We start from the raw sequence: 18,324 nt of genomic DNA on the forward strand, positions 1-18,324 counted from the left end.
AATAACACTCAAACACTTCCTCCTGCGACGCGTGAGCCCAAAAATAGCTTTTTAAATCACGCTCAAACAATCCCATTTAACATTTTAAGCCATACATAATTCAGCACTGTTTCTCCTCAGTGAGAACATTTGTGTTTCTGCTGAGAGAGGATTCAAAATCTAATCATGTGTTTGCGTGATTAACAGTTCAGTTATAAATGATCAGGGAGAAAGTGTTGAACAGTAATTCTAAAAGGTATTTGTATTTGTCTAATTTGAAAATTTACAACTGGCCTTCACCTACATGAAATATCTGATATGGGTTCATTGTATTTTTCAAATAATGTTATTTTTTTTTTATTCCAGCGGCGTCCTGAAGCTATTGTTTACAAGGCAGTGTTATTGCATGCCTTCCTTAATCTCCTCACCTTTATCTTTCTAAATCTCTCTTTCAATCTCGCCCGCCGTCTTCCTCCTCTCAGCTCTGCTTTCAAGGTCAAACACGGTGCCTTCCATTCTCCCTCCCCTCCTCCTCTCCTCCTCCTCTGTATTCAAATCTCCATGCCATCTTCCCTGCACACGAATTACGCTCGCATTCCTGCTGGTTTCAGATGCAAATCCTATTTAAACCTGTCACCTGCTGCCACGCGCACTGCGAGAGGAATTGAGGAAAATAGGCCACTGTGATATCGCGCCAATTTGCAAAATGAGCATGATTTTTTTTTTCTTTTTACAGGTTATCAGGGCTTAGAAGTGTGTAACAGGTTGACGTAGAAGGGAGACTTATTCATCATCACACTGATCTTGTTGCTCAGGATTGAATATTTCTATAATCAGCACGATCCTGCGGGTCTTAGATATAAAAAAAACAAAAACAAGCACCGCCCTGCTCTCCTGGCATTCCCGGAGCATATCTGACCTCTGGCGCTCACCCGTCTTTACTCCCCTTCCTTGTTTTGCCCTCATATCATGGCCGCCTCTGTTTGTTAAGTCTCGCAGCCTTGTCAATCAAGGCCGATGTCTGCTCTCCTGCGAGGTCCCCACTGCCCTCTGCTGTGTTCAACAAGAAACTGGAGTGTGCCCCATCGCATCTAATGCTATCTAATAACACCGACCTCTCCACCTCACCGCTCCTGTTTGTCCGCCCCAGGGTCAGACGCCGTCCCCCCGGCGTCAAACCATGCAAGCTCACGCCTTCAACCCCTCCCTCCTCCCCGTACCAGGTCATCACGTCCCGTCATCCTCATCTGCTAGTCTGACAGCTACACTGCTGCACACTCCAACTGCTTCGCAAAGCAGGTTATAAATACACAACATAAAGGCCGAGACCGTCACAGGCCGCCTGAGGAATATTTAGTGGTAAAACTGACATTAAACTGCAAAACAGTGGGGGGTTTTTGGTCAGTTACAGACATTCAACATGGAGAAAAATACACAAGTCTTCAGTGGGCGTATAAATACAGTCAACTCACGCTTCAGCAGGATAAAGGATTCGCAAGCTCGATGCAAACAGTTACTGCTCCAAATTCCTTATCTGCTCCTCCTAAAATGTACTGAGACTAACAACTTTCAACCTTCTCACTCTTTCAAAATACTTTTCCTTTTAGGTTTTTTTTAGTGCAGACACTCTCTTTAAAGAAACAACAAAGCAGATGTTTTTTTTATAAGCAGATATTTATCTACTTAAAGCAAAGGAGTGAGAAAAGATGTGAATGACCCCGAAGAAAGAGAAAATGAAATATGTCTTATTTTCTTGGCCCACCAACGGATTTCACATTTCTGGTGAAGGGTAAGTTTGTTTTTTTGAAGACCTTTAAAGCTTTTCAGGCAGCAGCTGTGAGTTCCCACAGTTCACAGTGGTAATGGATGACATTCATCGCACTCGCCGACAATCACTGTATGCGATTTATAAAATCTGTGCTTTGTGGGATCATTACTGACTCCAGTTTTATTAAAGGGCCATTACTACTCTAATATTAAAGTTAAAGTTCACCTTAAAAATTAAAAATGTGGACATTATCAGCTCATTCATGCACCGGTGGAGAGGCAGATTAAGTTTATGAGCCGTGGTGGTTCACATCAAACAGCAATTTCTCAAATACAACTGAGATACTGTAGACGGGGACTTGGAAAATGGATGTAAATAAAGTCTTTATGTTTTGTGTTTGAGTAGATAATCACTGAATTTTCTCTTTTGGGCGAACTAATCTTTTAAATATGAAGCCATAGACACGATCTTTTGAAATACTGTTTCTGTAAATCACCTCTGTAGGCCAGTGTTGATGAAGGTTTATGGTAACACTAAGCGCTGTATCGCAGGCAACTAGCTTTGTTTCAGTTTCTAGAAGACACTTCACCTCTCATCTGAGAGGCTTCTTCAGTTGTTGCTAGCTGGAGGGGAGTTGCAGGCTTTTAAACCATGTGTGGGAGTGTCCTTATAGAGTCGTGAAGGTCACCTGTGAACTCTGAGTTTCAGAGTTGTTGGGGCGACTTGTGAGTTGTTGACCCAACTGACCTGTTCTTGTGTGACCTTCACGACTCTCTGCGCAGGGTTTAAAGCCTGGAACTCCCCTCCAGTTAGTAAGAATTGAATAAGAGAGGTGAAACGTCCAGTTGCCTATCATACGTCACTTCTGTAGGCTACTGTATGCCCCTCTTTCAGTCTTGAAAACTGTGTTCTGTCCCACTTCAGTATCCCGCCGTGTTCACTCTCACGTCAGGCTGCCAAATCCAGTGGAGCTGGACGCCAGGTGAACTCTCGGACCAGTGTTTTTAGACCTACTTTTGAATTCTGGCCATATTCTTCTAAAACTGCAAGCTTTTCAACAGACACTGACTTGGTATCACGCAAAGAAATCACATTTTTGGAGTCATAACTCGTCTGATTTTGTTATTTCTGTGAGCCATTTAATTTCCCTGATGTATCATGATAAAATGTGGAGTGACATATTAGTTCTATAATGACTCTGTACCGGAGTACGTCCTCTCTTTGGGCTCTCCATGAACGTTTTTTCTCTTCCTGGTAGTGTCAGAGGAAGGTTGGCTCAGCAGGTGCCCTCTCGACATGCCTTGGTGTAATATCTTCCTAAATGAGCTAAAAGGAGGGCTGCCTCCCTGTGACTCGGCAGTCTGTCAGGCCCAGATAACACAGTGGGAGGAACATCAGTGCTGTCAATTCCTACTCCCTTCCTTGACCTTGGCTCCTGCTCCATCACTCAACTCACTGAGAGGTTTGACTTTCCCCTTACTTGACACCGGCAGGACCCCACATCCTGCGGTACTTCAGAACTTGGTATCTTAAAAGTACTTTATAAAAAGATATATCTGTGATTCTGGACAGTCTGCTGTGACCAAAGGTGAACTAGTATCACTGCTAATTTATAATTCCCCATTATACATTCAACCAACAAAACTGTCCATCTGTATACGGACTCGGGGTAGATGGGGCCCAAAAAACTGAAACTGGTGGGACTGATACTATATTTAAGCCTGAAATGGATCAGTAGTATCTTTATCTTATTCTTTATCAGAAAACTATTTAAAGAAACAGGTAATTGAGCTTCAGGTCAATGTTTCTGATCACAAGAGTAAGAGAACTATTCAAAGTTTTACCCTGATGATACTCTTCACGTTCAGTTTTCACCACGAAACACACAGTTGGCTCCATTTTTTGACAAGTAACATATAAAAAGGATGATGTACCATGAAAAAAATGTGCACAAAAAAAAACATTTGTGTTGACAAATGGTGCCAGAATTAACCACAACTATAAGTCTAGAAATCTGGAGGCCTGGCGAAGATCGGAGATGGCTGGGCCGGCCATGCAGTTGGCCGGAACCAGAACTTCCTTCCCTAAGCTACGAAAAACAAACGTAAACTAAACTAACAAACAAAGCTGTGAAATGAGGGCGACCAGGCCTTCATCCAATAGAACAACAACTGAGGAAAAAGACCCAAAAAAAAAAAACTCCTCAACTGTCAGGACTTCTTGGTCAGTGGAGGAGGAGATCCTTCAACTCCAACCTCAGAGAAGACGAGGAGAGAATAATAATGTCATGAAAATGCAGATCCCTGCCACACTGGGCTAATGTACCTTTTCAAACTGAGTCCAGTCAAACCAGCACATGTATGTATAAGCGACATATGTCAACCAAAAGGACAATGTTGTCTGGTGGTTTTAATGATGAGTTTTTATTTCTAAAAAAAAAAAAACACTTCAATGGGCACGTTTGAGTCGCAGCTGTTTGTTGAAAATGACAAACGCAGAAGTTGGAAAGTCATTTGTAATCAAAGGGATCCGTAAAAGTTTGTTTTTCAAAATGTGTTTAACGAGAAGTTGTGTTTGTGTGTGCATGACGGGTAATGTCAGAGGAAGGTTGGCTGTAGTTTGTTCGCTGAATAATCATCCGTTTTACATTTTGTGTGGGTTTTTTTTTTTTTTTTGCATTGAGTCACATTTTGACGAAAGGAAAAATACTGAATAAGGAAACACGGGAAGGTTGATTAAAGGAAAGGACTCTTCAAGGGCAGTTACACACATCTTCACTTCACAGTACAAGTAGACGAGCTAGCACAGCTACTGAAAATGTGTTCACTGACCGACTCCCATGGTCACCTCGGCCTCGCAGGTCCTGGTCATCCATCAAGAGTTTCCCATTTCAGCATCTGATTTTTGTTGCCCTCTTCTACATCAAAATCTGCAGATCAGCGCACAGAAAAATAATAAAAGAAGACATTTGTCCTTGTAATCATTGTGTATTCACACACACACACATGCACACACACTTTTCACTGACGCCTCCACTCTCACAGGTGGCAAATAATTATTCATCACGCTGCTAAACAACGTCAAAATAACAGAGGAGACAAGACAAAACTGCAGCAAAACAAAATGTTTTTCCGATAAACTCCCACTGTAAGAATATTTTCCAAAAAGTTTACCTTGATAATCTGTGAAAATACATGGCTGCGGGCTGAAGAGCTCTTGTTTATAATGACTGGGGTTACTTCTATGGATCGAGCAAAGGCCATCTATCAACTGATCAATTTAGCTGTGGCACGACAGGCTCAGGCTGCGCTGCTAATCAAAGGCTGCAACAGCTGGTTAAAGATTCTGCCGGTGGTCTGCGGACTGTCTGGAGACCTGCGAGCAACAGTAGGTTAATGTGCTGTCTCATGCTAAGCAGGTGCTGAGGAAGTTGTTATGCCCAGACATCGTGGGTCCTCACATTAATTAAGTTTTTTGAGCCTGCCTGTTTCCCCCAGTGCCTGCTAATTAGTCTTAATTAGTGGCTGGGCTGATGAAGTTGTAGAAACAGACACAGGGCCTTGCTGGTGATTATGCACTCCCTGCAGTTTCTCCTGATTCTTTTCCCTTTTTCTTCTCGTCTGACCTTGGCTGGACTTCTTGACCCTCTTCGCCTCATGCCATGCCTCGTGTGACCATCAAATGGACAGACAGCTTCAACAAACACGTAACAGCCTCACCAAGGACTGGATTGTTGATGTTAGAAAAAAAAAAAAAGTAAAAAGGAGGCAACAACACACACCTGTCTACATCAGTGGAGCTGAGGTGGAGCAGGTGAACAGTCACTGTATATGTCTCCAGTTTCACAGCATTGCTAGGAACAACTGTGGCGAACTACATTAACTCCTTACAAGTACCGCTTCTGGCTTTTAACGCCTACACTGGCATCCAAACATCTGCAGTGAAAATCCTGTGGATAAGTCAGAGCACACTATCCTAGCGCTGTTTTTTAAAAAATGGCATTTTTAGTTGGTGCTTGGTCAAGATAACCACACGCCGAGCTCCAGACGCAAGTTCTCCATTCTGCTCTAGATCAGTAAGGTACTGGTGCTGCTCTGGAACCAGTTTACCTGACTGAGAGACAGTTCTTTTGTTGTTGCAATGCAAATAACTACCACAGTAGGCACTGGATCTGAAACAGCATCTAAACTGCCTTGGAGAAAAGGTCATAGCACTCAATCATTGCCACCTAAGTTTTTAAAAAGTCACATAAACCCACTAAAATCAGAGTGGAGACATCACAAACTGGCATGGTTTGTGCACGGCCCTGGACAGGAAGTCTCTGCAGTGGGTGACTAAAACCATCCAGAACGTCAGTGGTGAGGTGGCTGCACAGAGCCCGAAGGAAACTAAAAGTTATCCCCCACCATGCTGTGGTCAAAAGATACAGAAATATCTGCTGCTGTCCCACCAGACTACATAGCAGACTCTCTCCTCAAACTGCATCCTTCCAACAGCATCCTCAACACGACCATAAAATATGATAAAACAACCTTTTCTAACTTATAATGTGTGTAGTATTCACCAGAAGGTCCAGCACATGTGCCACAGGAGTTGGCCATCACTCTCATGAAGGGTTTAGTGATTGGTTTCTTGTTTTTAACCTGTATTTTCACATTCGGTCAGTGTGATGACATTTACTAGTGTGTGGGTGTCCATATTGTAATTAGCCCAAACTGCAGGGAGGAGCTGACTTATTCCTGTCTGACGGACAACTTTAGCAGCAGTCTGTGGTGACCCATAAAGAAGCGCTGCTGAGATAATAATCTAATGTGCCTTGGCGGATAATGACCCTGTGTGATCTGACCTCCATTTTCGGCCATTACCACTTCAATGTGGCGACCACTGCGAGAGTGAAGTTGAAAGATGACAGGTCACTTGCAAAGCGTGGCAGCAGCGAGCAGCATTGTTGCTATGACAGCCACGGGACCGACGACTGGTTCCCATGTTCCAAGGTAATTCCACTGGTTTATGACTGAAAATCAACAAGATCTAAACATCAGGGTGCATTGCGAGTGTGTGGCTCAGGGGTGTCGGACTTTACTGACATCGGACAGACACCCCGCTGGAGTAGAAGGCAAGTATTGGTCAAAATATGTCCATAGACTTATGAGTTGTTTTGATCATGGTTTGCTGGCCTTGAAAGCCTTCAGGAGCTAAGTTCCTCAGCCCCCCCGAGGAGCTTGACTCCTGAACGTTTGAGCGTTCACGGCACACGATTTATTTATTGCAACCATCGGGGTCACAAAAAGATATTTTTTTCTTTCGATCAAAGAAAAACCTCCAATAACTTTGTGATTATCTGGAACTCCAACTGTGATCCAGGCTTTACGTGTCCTGTTCTATATCAGTAGAGGCTGTAAATGCTCGTGGTCTTGAGACCTGCTCGATTATCTAGTTGGAAAAATCAGGCACACACCCAGATCCACAAGGGGCCAAAGGGCTCCAGGTTTTACTTTAATTGATGGTAAATTTGCTCAATACAGTGATGCACTGTTTAAAAAGCAGTGTTTTGTTTATAATATGCTTTAGTGGATAATACAGTACTAATTAAACAAACAGGCCAGCAGAAGTGACTCCAAATTGCAACTTTAATTAAACAGAGATCAAAACATCATGCTTATTTGAATACAGCTGTGGTCTGGACTCGTTTGCAGTTGTCACTCATTTTGTTAATACTTACGTAAAATGATGGGACCCAGTGTTGCATTTTTGGGGAATTTTGTACAACATGTATTGTGCTGAAAATACAATGTGCACCAGACTAAATTAATTCAGAAGAGAGTGGGAGAAAAGAGGAGGTGGGGGGTCAAAAGGGGGCCCCTCGAGTGTTTTTCTTCCTTCAATACATGCGCGTACTTTTAGCCTCTTGTTTCTTTTATCATACGTATGGTGAGTTAAACTCTGCCCACCGAGAGAGGAAAAGAAATTGTAAAACAATAGCTGAAAGTAATATATTGCAGGGATTAGAAGCCAACACGATGATTACCTCTTAATTAAAACAGGACCTATAATTCAAGGCCTGCTTTCTTCGTGCCCAAGGTGCAACATGAATGGATTTATTGCACATTTAGTCTAATCACTGTACATCACATCGACAAAACGTTTGCATAGACACTATTCTTCTTTCTGTCATCATTTCCAATAAACAAATAAGAAGGAACACATTACAGTTTAGCGTGAAACATGTGAAACCAGCTCTACTGGTTGCAGAAAGTCCAGCTGTATGGATGCCAATGAGGAACTTGATTCATCACCTCAGGAAACGGTTTTTCAATGAGTTCATGGTCTGAGTAACTACTTTAAAATCAGCATCCCAATTAATATCACTGAGCATTTATTCTGGATCCATCTTGCTAACCAAGCTAGCATTAGCTCATAGCTAACAGTACCAGGTTCTTGCTACACCTCAGCTCCACCCTCTTGTACAAATATTGTCACTCTTGGCTCCAAAATGCATTAATAATAAAAATGATGATAATCTGAACTGGCTCACATTTTCATCTTAACAGTTTCCTGTTCAACCTGCCTTACAACCCGGCGAGGACGAGAGGCCTATGGAGCGCACGCTGAGCCCTGTATGAAAGGCATTAACGACTGACTGCAGATCCCAAGGACGCTGCGTAACCACCGGCACCTGTCATTGCAAAAATCTGGAATGCTTTTCTTTGGGAGCCACTGACTGAAAAGACAGGGTCTGTAATGTGTTTGAAGCACAAGGGAGGAGTAAATCACTCTGCTGTCGCTCGCAGACACAAATCGCAATCACACACACACAGAATGTGTTCACCAGCATATTCTCTCCGTATTTTGCAGCACAAAAGGCAGCAATTACGAATAACTTTGCCGCGAAGCTACAGTCATGCTGGCCGCGAAAGGGGGTGCTTTTCTAAAAGGCGGGCCTCTGCAGCGAGCAAGAGGAGGCTGCAACAGCTCTTTACTGGAGCTTCGAGGAGAAATACAAACAAGCAAACCCCTTTTACCTGACCCGGTGTGTTTACCCTACAGTCGACGCAGTCGGCGCTGAGAGGAGCAAAGGGGCCGTGGAGGGTACCGTGATTGCAGGTGGAGGGTTCAGTGCTCACCTCAGCAATTGTGGCGGAGAGGAGCCAGCACCCCGCAGTTTACATTTCCTGTGGCGAGAGTTTGCCATTTGCACTCAAATGTTATATTGGTTTTCCTCCAGTACTACTGGGAGCAGTCAAGTGAGCGCGTTGTTTGCTATAGAATAAAATCTCCTGACTATAGTTTCCGTGAGAAGCTGCAGTGTTTTCGGGCTGAGTGGAGTTACGTGCCGGCAAATTGAGCCAGTGTCTTCTCAGAACGAGTCCGCTGTGTGTTCGTGTCTGACAGAGCCTTCGTAAGAAACCCAGTGTCTCCCTGCAAGTACACATAATTTCAAACAATTATTGTTGGTATTTATTGTGTGTTAGTGAGGTGGGGAGGGGTGAAGGAGCTCACAAAGACTCCTTTGATGCGGGCTAATTCCCAAGTCTCTTCCCCCCCTACTCCGCTCCACCCTGGGTCATTACATTTTAACACTCCATTGAAGCCGCAAATTACAATTTTTTGGCAACACAAATGCTCTTCTCGAAGAATTATTTCTCTCGAGACAGAAATTGGCACTTGTAGGACTTGGCTGCCAACATCAGGATGCCACATCCTGCAGTCTGCAGGGCGTGTTATATATCATATCCATATCACGCAAATCATGTCTCGGTTGTGGCTGAGCTGATCCCCCCGATAACGGCAACAAAAAAGACTAACAGTGAAAATAAAACTATGTACTGTAAAAGCCTAGAATTATGACCTGTTTGTAAGAACTGTAATCTTTCAGTCCAAACACATCAATCACGACAAAGTGCGCAATAATGAACAATTCGCCCATTTGAATTTTCGTCTCAGAGATGAAATTTAAGTGGGCAAATATTCTCCGCGATGACTCGGATATGACTGATGGGTTTTCCCACTTATTGTGAATTTCTCATTAGAAGTCATGGGAGTGAAAAAAAAAAAAAGCTGTTAAAGAAAGCTCATAAACACTAAGACTTGAGTGGTGCTCATTTATTTTAATAGTGTAATAACATTACAGTAAGCAAGAGCGGAAAGATGAGAGAGACGGCTGTGACTTTGCAGCTTCACCCACCTCTCCGCTGCTGCATCCTCTAAATATACAACCTTCTCTCCTGCACATTAATTACGTCCATATGGAAGTATTATGCTAAATATATTCGAGAGAAACATGAGGCCACTGACTGTATTTTCACAACGATCCCTGCTGAGGTGTTGCTGTTGTTTCTTCTTACAAAATGTGTTGATGAGGCACCAAAACCAGTGAGTTAAGGTTCCAGTAAGGTCGTGGTCAGTGTGAAATAAGCTCACTAGGACAAGGACGTGCATCCTCGTGACATCCTAAAGTGTCAGTTCATGCAACTTGCCAACACACAATTCTCTCTAAAAACCAACCCTAAAGACAGTATTGTGGCCAGATAATGCTCTGAAGCATTTATCTCGCAGAGTATGGGCTGCCAAGTCCAATACAACAAGGTTAGAATGGAGTTTCATTCATACAGCTCACAGTATTGACTTCACGTTTGAAATATTCAACGGCAACATCTTCTTCCAAAAACATTGTTCTGCTCCCCAGGACAGTTCAGAATTTCACTTGAAGCAGTTTTCAGAAGTTTCTGACAGGATCTGTAGAAACCCAGCAAATATTTAGGATGGCGGCGTACATAAAGACCTGATGAAATTAATCTACAGGAAATATGTTTAGAGGCTAATATTTGTTCAAAGGTGTTTATTTTTTTAACAGTCTGAATTATTTAAGCAGAGCTGCTGAATTTCAGGAGAAACAGATGATGTTTTTTACATCCAGTGACAGTCCGATCTGACCCTTAAAACTCACGAGACATGTATCATATCACTGCAAGGGAAAATAAATACATATGTCTTTGTTTTTAATACAATATCATTTCAGTTTCATAATCAGTTCAACTACAGAAATATCCATTGCCGTACTGCCAGACTGTACAGCAGCTTCACTCGTCTGACTCCACCTCAGCTCTCCACTGTATAAAAGTTTATTTTTGCATTTTTTCTGTTATATTGCAGAAAGGAACTGAACTCAGTTTTGTGTTACAACCCTTCACTTTTCCCTTTACAATTTAATTTGCTGTGAAATGGTCAACGTATACAGACAATGTCCATTTTTTTTTTTAAATGGAAAAACATTTTAAAGGGATCCGTTGTGCCCTCATGAACAATCTGGTGATTTATACTGTTTTATAGTGTTATTGTATTGTCAATGCATGATATTACAGTTTGTGTTTTACATTGTCCTGACTGTATTATCTTTTATGCATTTTTGTGTTGAGTTCATATGTATTATTGATTTTATGTAATTTAAAGGCCCATCTAGGGACAGGCAGTGCAAATTAGCCTTGGCCATACGTGCTGTCATGTGTGGCAGGTTATCCTACATACTTGTCTCTATACAAATAAAACGTTAAATGAATGGATGCACCAGGCAGGATGTTCTAATAGGATGCTGAAAAACAGTCGTTGAACTTCTAAGTGTTTGCAGGGATACTTGAGTTTCCTGTTGGGTGGTTCACGTTATGAACCGGTCTGACAGTGACCCAACAGCTCCCTTTTGTGGAGGAGCTGCAGTCTGTTTTCTGAGCCGAGTGTGTTTTCTTACGAGACAGTTCGTCAAAGATAAAATGTCAACACTGGCTTGACGGGGTAAATGGCGAGGCGAACGTTTCACACAAGCTTAACCCTTCACGACCTCCACACCGGAGCGTTTTCTCACGCTGAATTTTGCCGATGGATGTAAACTACTACAGCAGATCAGATGCACAGGTACATAACTCTTCAGAGACAGAGTTACAATGATACAAAGGTTCGAGCCGCACAAAAGTAAAAGCACATGAAAATGCTGTCAAACCATATTGATTTTGTGTGTTATCTGTCTTCAGGAGCAGAACAACAACAGCGGCCCGTGGCCTGAGATGAACCGAGCCTGGCCTGGTCAAATCAATATCCAGTAAAGAAACAGCAAACATAGCTGTGAAATAATCTCCGTGCGCGTGTGTGTTTGACAACTCGTTTGGAACCATGTTTTATAGGAGAATAATATGAGCCTGTGTGTGTGTGTGTGTGTGTCTTCATGTTTATCTGGTGGTGTAATCATGCTTGTGGCCCATCCGTCTCCTCCTCCAGCCCTCCTCTCCCGGCCTCCCTCTTTATTTATTTACCCTGGTCTCATCCAATCGAGCGGCAGATCAGTCTGCAGAAAGGGCAGCTTGCCAAGGCAGCCCTCTGTGACAGAGCAATGCATTAGGACATTAAGACACCCGCTTCTGCGCAAAAAAAAAATCAATCAACCACCCCCGGATGCATTAGAGGCAGAGAAGGGCACCTCTCACACCTCTCTGAATGCCACGCCGGCTGGCTCTGCGACTCTGTTCCCATCACGCCGCCGTGCACACCTGGCTGGGCTTGTTTGCCTCACTGTTTTCCTATTCATGCCTGCCACCCAGGAGCAGCGAGCTGGCTTTCAAACAAATCGTTAGGCTTCTCTGTGAGATGCGAAGGTAAGCACCACACAGCCTAGTGCAGTCTTACAAAAAACAAAAGGAAAAAAAAAAAATAAAAACCTTCCCCATTTTTTCCAGAGTTTCATCAGATTAATGGGTGGCATATAATTGTTCACTCTCTTTCATGTGTCTCTCTGTCTCTCTTTCATCTGCTCGTTTCATCTTCCCTCTGAAGGTGAGGGTGATGGAAGCTGCACCCCGCAGATTAAAATGTGCTTAAAACACTTAAAAATTGGGTGAGATGCTTGGATGTTTTGTTGTTTTTTTTTGCAGTAATGAATGAAAGTCAGTTCAAATAAAACATGGCTGAGGTCAGGAGATAAATACACTCGTTGCCAAGTGAGCACTAAAATACTCTGGATCAAGTGTATTGATCCTACAGTGCCAGCCCCTTTCATTTCGCAGCTCCATATAGTGAAACTGATGATGCAACACCTCTTACTGTAGGCTACCATACAGAAATACATGTAGATGCTTCCTGTACAATTTAGTTTTAAATTTAGCTTGAAGTAAATCCGTCCTGTGTGGAGGGATTTATGCCAAGATCTAGGCGACAAAGGATTACATAAAGGTTGCTGAACAGATTTCCAGAACACTTGGAGGGAGGACGGGTCTCGGCCCAGAATCAACACCACTGACTTTTGGAACGGATCGTGATAAAGGGATGGATCCAGGAATTCCTTTTCTCTCTTTCCTCAACATTGCAATGAAGGGCATTTTTTGACATGTGAGTTAATTACTCAAGGAGTAATTAGTGGACCTTAATGAAAAACTTTAACTGCGTTTTTTGGAGATTGGTATTTATGAGCGATTCTATGTGCTGCATCAACGGCATCTGGACTTGTTTCAGGTTCTTGAAGATGTTTCACCTCTCAACCAAATGGCTTCCTCAGTTCTGACTAACTGGACCGGAGTCGCAGGCTTTTAAACTCTGTGTGTCCTTCAGAGTCATTATAGACACTACTAGTGGGATGTTGACCCAACCGGCCTTCATGTGGGTTTCTTAAGCGAGGTGAGTGAATTTGATGCAGGTCCTCATAAAAATTTGGATGTATCGGGATATATTTTTGGCCATGAAACATTCACAAATAACCACCAACTTGCATCTGAGTTGAAGAGATTCAGAATAGGTGCCAACACTGATTGGGCTTTAATTAATAAATGAGGACTGCTGGGCTGTGGCGGAGGTATACACTCTACTGAGTTATTTCAATCACTATTAGCTGAAGTAGTTAAAGGACTGACCATCTTTTATTCCATTTTCACTGTTTTACTTCTCAACAGACATGAATGCATTAAAGTTGAAGAGGACAGAGAATCAGAGATCAAAACAGAACATGAATAAAACACAGACGCATCGAAACTGAGAGAAAACAAATGAAAAACCCCCCCAAAAGAAAGAGAGGCAGATCAAAAAGAGATGTGGAAAATGAAATAAAGGCAGAGGCAGCACTCAAGGGAGTTGGGTGAGTGGGTGTGTTGGCTGGGTAGAGCAGAATTAACCTGGCGTTAGTCGGTCCATCTCGCTCCAACAGCAAGCCTCCACGAGGAGACTCGGCAGAGCGGCACCAACGCAGCTCATTCAAAGAAACCTTGTCAATTCCAGGGGCACGTTATTTAGTGCACAATAAGTCATTACTTTTAAACTGCTTCCCCCCTTGATGAGTGGTTCCACCTCACAATGTGCACAAAAAAGAAAAAACTGCTTTTCTGAAGTTTGTGCACGAAATTATGAAGCACAGTTGGAAAAAAACAGGACGAACACGACTGAACTTGGAATGAATCGCAGGCCGTCTTCAGATGCAGTTACGTTCCTCACAATAAGACAATTATCACAAATGATATCCGAGATATTCTGCACTAAAACCTGTAAAATTCATTCACTGCTCTTAATCTATCAAGAAACCACAAAGCAAAAGGAATATGAAATAGTAAGATACTGCCGAATAGAAGCCGTAGTCATCTACACAATTAAAATATTCAAACCAGAAGATGAGCTCCTGGTATGTAGTAGTTTAGTTTCTAATAAAGAACGGTTTTATTTTTCTCTGGTTGGAGGAACGAGAGCAGCACTTTGCATTCTCAGCACACTTTGTTGCAGAAGAAATCCAGGAGAAAGGAAATAACACAGGGGACATTATCTATGGAGGGCAGTCCCATTAAAAAAAAAAAAAATGAATATTGCTTTTTTCCTTTTCCTTCCTCAGCCCCGGCTCACGATAACGTCTAAACAAATAAATAAATAAAAGCTGTAAATAATCGTTTGCCTGTTGCTCCAGTCATTTCTCTATTACTTTGGCCAGCGGAGTGAGACCGACTTCTTTCTTCCTCCTCTGAGAAGCGGCTCTCAATTTCTCTGATAAAGGAAAAATAAAAAATAAAAAGGAAGAATTGGAGCAAATGAAAGGGGAAGGAGAAATGTGTGGCGGGGTGGAGAGACAGTGATTGTTGTGAATGAATTTTAAGGATGCTCTTTTGCATATTGTCGTGTTCTCTGGAAAAGCTTTGGTGTTACCCGTCTACCCGTCCTGTCCCTACTGATGACCACCCTGTCAGTTAAGGTTTAGTTTCCAGGACTTCATAAAACATTACATGGACTTAAATTCATTCCCTGAGGCTGACTATGACCCCAATCACACCCCTACTCCCACCTAACCCTCTCAACTCCAATATCTGACCCAAACATCAGCCTGAATCAAGACTGAAGATTAATTTAACCCCCTTAATGGCATCACTGATAGCCAGCCTTAGCCATCTTTGTTTATTTTGGAGCCAGAAGTGACCATATTTGGATGAGAGGCTGTGGTAGCGACGATGTAGCCACGCCCTAAAGCAAACCCTGCTTTATCGTATCCATTTCACTGTAAATGGGAGCCTAATTTACAAAATGAACTTCATGCTGTGTTTAAGAAGACTTGAAACTAGTGATTTAGGCCATAATTAAATTAGGAAACTGTTTATGAGGTAATAAATCAAGTGAGAAGTAGGGTAGTTTTTTTCACTTCTCACTGCTGCACTGGCATCGCTTTAGATCCTCAGGCTGTGATTTTATTTTATAAGCTTCCAGCTTCATATTGTACTGGACAACACGTTTATATAAGCTGGAGGGCAACACTTGTGTTAAAGTTAGGACAGCATGGTCACTGAGCACACCGACGAGGAGATCATTGCTTTATGAGCCTGACTGACATCGTTTCAACATCTTGTTTTCACATCTTTCTCAGTCCGTTCCCTGGCAATGTTGATGATAATTCTTAACCTAAAGTTTGTGAGTTATACGACTCCCTGTAAACCAATTTTTCACTCTGGAATTCACTGATGTTCATCATGGGAACAAGCATTTTGTACCCAAAGGTCTCCACAACACGACTGTGGAAAAATACCTAAAAACACCCACATACCCACCCTGACACACACCCACAAGCACATTCACACAGCTGGTGAAGAAGAAAAAAAAGGATCCTAAACTACAAGATCACCCCTTTATTACTTTAATGGTTCGAGCTATTACTCTTGCTCTTGATCCATAGTCATAAAAAAACCCATAAAAGTGGCTGAGATAAATTCTGCCCCTTTTTAACAAAGATCCAGCAGCTACGCTTGAAGATAGCGGTTTGGCTAATGTCCCTATAATGAATCCACGATGACATAAACAGCCTGTTGATCAGACCGCGCTCAGTAAAAAGCTGTGAACTGGTGGAGCCATTTGAATAATTGTGGCGGAAAGCAGATGTGCAGAGCGGCCCAGCTTTTGTGTTAAGTGCACCGCCAACGGGCTTCAATCACTTCACCCCTCTGCTTTAGAAAATAAAAAAATAAAAAATAAAAAAATCTAAATACTAAATGAATTATCATGCCACACCTGGCTCCGCAGCAGCGTGATGACACGTGAGGAAGCTTTTGTGTCTGGGAACAATGCGTCCACTGCTCCATCCATCACAATGCTGCGCTGGAAGCCTGCATCTGTCACGAGCCGTGCTGCTTACTCACTTCTGCTAAATGCTAATGAAGCCGAGTCAGGTGTGCCGCACAGTTTGTATCTGACAGCCAGAACCATCTTTTTATGACAAATTAGCACCAGCCTACTGTCGTGTACTGAGTGCATCCATTTTTGGGTTTGTTTGCTCTTCACTGTGAAAGCTGGATTTATAGTTTCATAGCGGTTAGTTTCAAACACCATATGTAGCTGAGGTGCACCTCCTCTTAAAACAAATGTGACTATCTGATGGGCTGTGGTGGCAATAACTGTAATCTGAGATGTATATTACGGAAATTGAAGAAAGGTTCAATATTGAATGCCAGAAACAGACATCTAGCAAATTCATCTCAGCAAAACCTCACCGTGATTCCCTCTCTGCATCAGAGCCAACGGAAGAATTTAAACACAGTGATCGCACAGGAATAACCTCGATCTCTGTATATTGGTAATTTACTTTACTGTAAACAAGTAAAGTACGCTGATGTTGTGGCAGGATTAACAAGACAAAGTGTTTGCAGCCATGCTAGCTGCTCTGTGGGGCTTGTGTTAGCGTGCTAACCAAGCGGCTGAGGAAATGAAGCCAATTGCGGAGGCGCCAAAAGCTCCAGTTCCTTAAATGGCCACTTGAAACACTTTCCAAAAGAGAGTCACTTCTCATGAGATTGTTAAATGCCCAACAACAACAACATGTTTACATCTTCATAGTTGTGTTTTTTGTAGCTGTAAATTTCCATTCATGGCAACCGTTTGGGGGGTCAAATCTTTGTAAAAATGCAATAATTTAGATTATATCAAGGCAGAAGATTGATGCTTCCTAAGTCCCGCCCAGTTTTGCTTGGTACCCTTGTGTCCCCTTACTAACTTACATCACTGGTTAGGATCCGCTAGAAAAACACTAGATAACTGGTCAGCGACAGTACAACGGTCAGCTAACGTTACATAAAGAGGAGTTTGTTATTGATGAGCTTGTTCAACTTCCACTACAATGGGGTGGGACTTTGGATCGGTTAGTTAAGGACTTGGTGCTTTAATGACAGCTAGTCGTTAGCTGTCAAGCTAGCTGTTAGCTGTAAAGCAAACAGACTTTTTTGGCCCACTTCAGATCTACCTCTGTGCACATTTTTAGATTAGCCAGGTGTTACAATAGGCTCAGTCAGGAACTGAACATGTTGTGCTCAGCACATCTTAGTTCAGTGTGTTAACCCACTAATATTAGCCAGTTAGCAGTAAACCTTTGGATTAGTGATGGAAATACATGAAAGTAGTGACTGACATGACCAAATGTCACAGGTTCCAACAGCTTTCAAGAAACCCCCTGATGGTTTTAGATATATTCACAACATTTTAAGGCGATCCTTCCGGTGGTGATAGAAAACGCTGCCAATCCATTTAACAGATGTTGATATATTTGTTGGATGATTGAGCTCACCTGAGCCCCCGAGGCTATAAAAGCTGGACCACCTGTTCACCGCTCCTCCACTTTCATGCATCTGGCATCCACCCTGTGTTCTCTCTCTCTCTCTCTCTCTCATTTCTGAGCCAGTTTGTGACTTAAAAGATCTAAGAGTTTTGATGTTACGCCAAAGACGCTTAAGTTGAAGTTGAAGAGATATTTATGTGCCCGGGTCTGTTTTATTTTTCTCCATATACCACTCCAAGCTCCCAGTTCAGACTGCTAGCTGCAGGGCTAACTGAGCTAACAACAGTGTCAGTACAGTGCCCAGTATTCCCTCTTTGCATATTGAGCCTGAACGATGCTGGTGATAAAAATTCAAGACATTTTTATAGGATTACCTTGGGAACCATGAAAATATGCGCCAAATTTCTTTGCAATGTATTCAAACAAAGAATTTCAACCACATAGTTTAGCTCAAGGAGAGGTCGGGGTATCAAAGACTTTAGGATTCATCCCCTGCAGGATGTTAACAATTGTACAAAGCTTAATTGGGATCCAT

The 18,324-nt window shown here is 42.6% G+C and overlaps 1 protein-coding gene across 3 annotated transcripts in view; it reads right to left on the bottom strand.

Annotated features, from left to right (window-relative positions):
* The window catches only part of sdk2b (sidekick cell adhesion molecule 2b), a 352,080-nt gene that overhangs the window by 326,641 nt on the left and 7,115 nt on the right, over positions 1-18,324 (bottom strand). For 2 of the 3 annotated variants that reach the window (XM_037081071.1, XM_037081070.1), the window contains exon 3: positions 4,579-4,676. The exons of the other annotated variant lie outside the window; for it this stretch is intronic. In XM_037081071.1, coding sequence (XP_036936966.1) covers positions 4,579-4,618 — 40 coding nt within the window. In that variant the 5' untranslated portion in view covers positions 4,619-4,676. The remainder of the gene's footprint in view (positions 1-4,578; positions 4,677-18,324) is intronic. 3 annotated transcript variants of the gene reach the window in all.

The sequence above is a fragment of the Acanthopagrus latus genome, chromosome 20 (assembly GCF_904848185.1).
Source record: "Acanthopagrus latus isolate v.2019 chromosome 20, fAcaLat1.1, whole genome shotgun sequence".
Classification (NCBI taxonomy): domain Eukaryota; kingdom Metazoa; phylum Chordata; class Actinopteri; order Spariformes; family Sparidae; genus Acanthopagrus; species Acanthopagrus latus.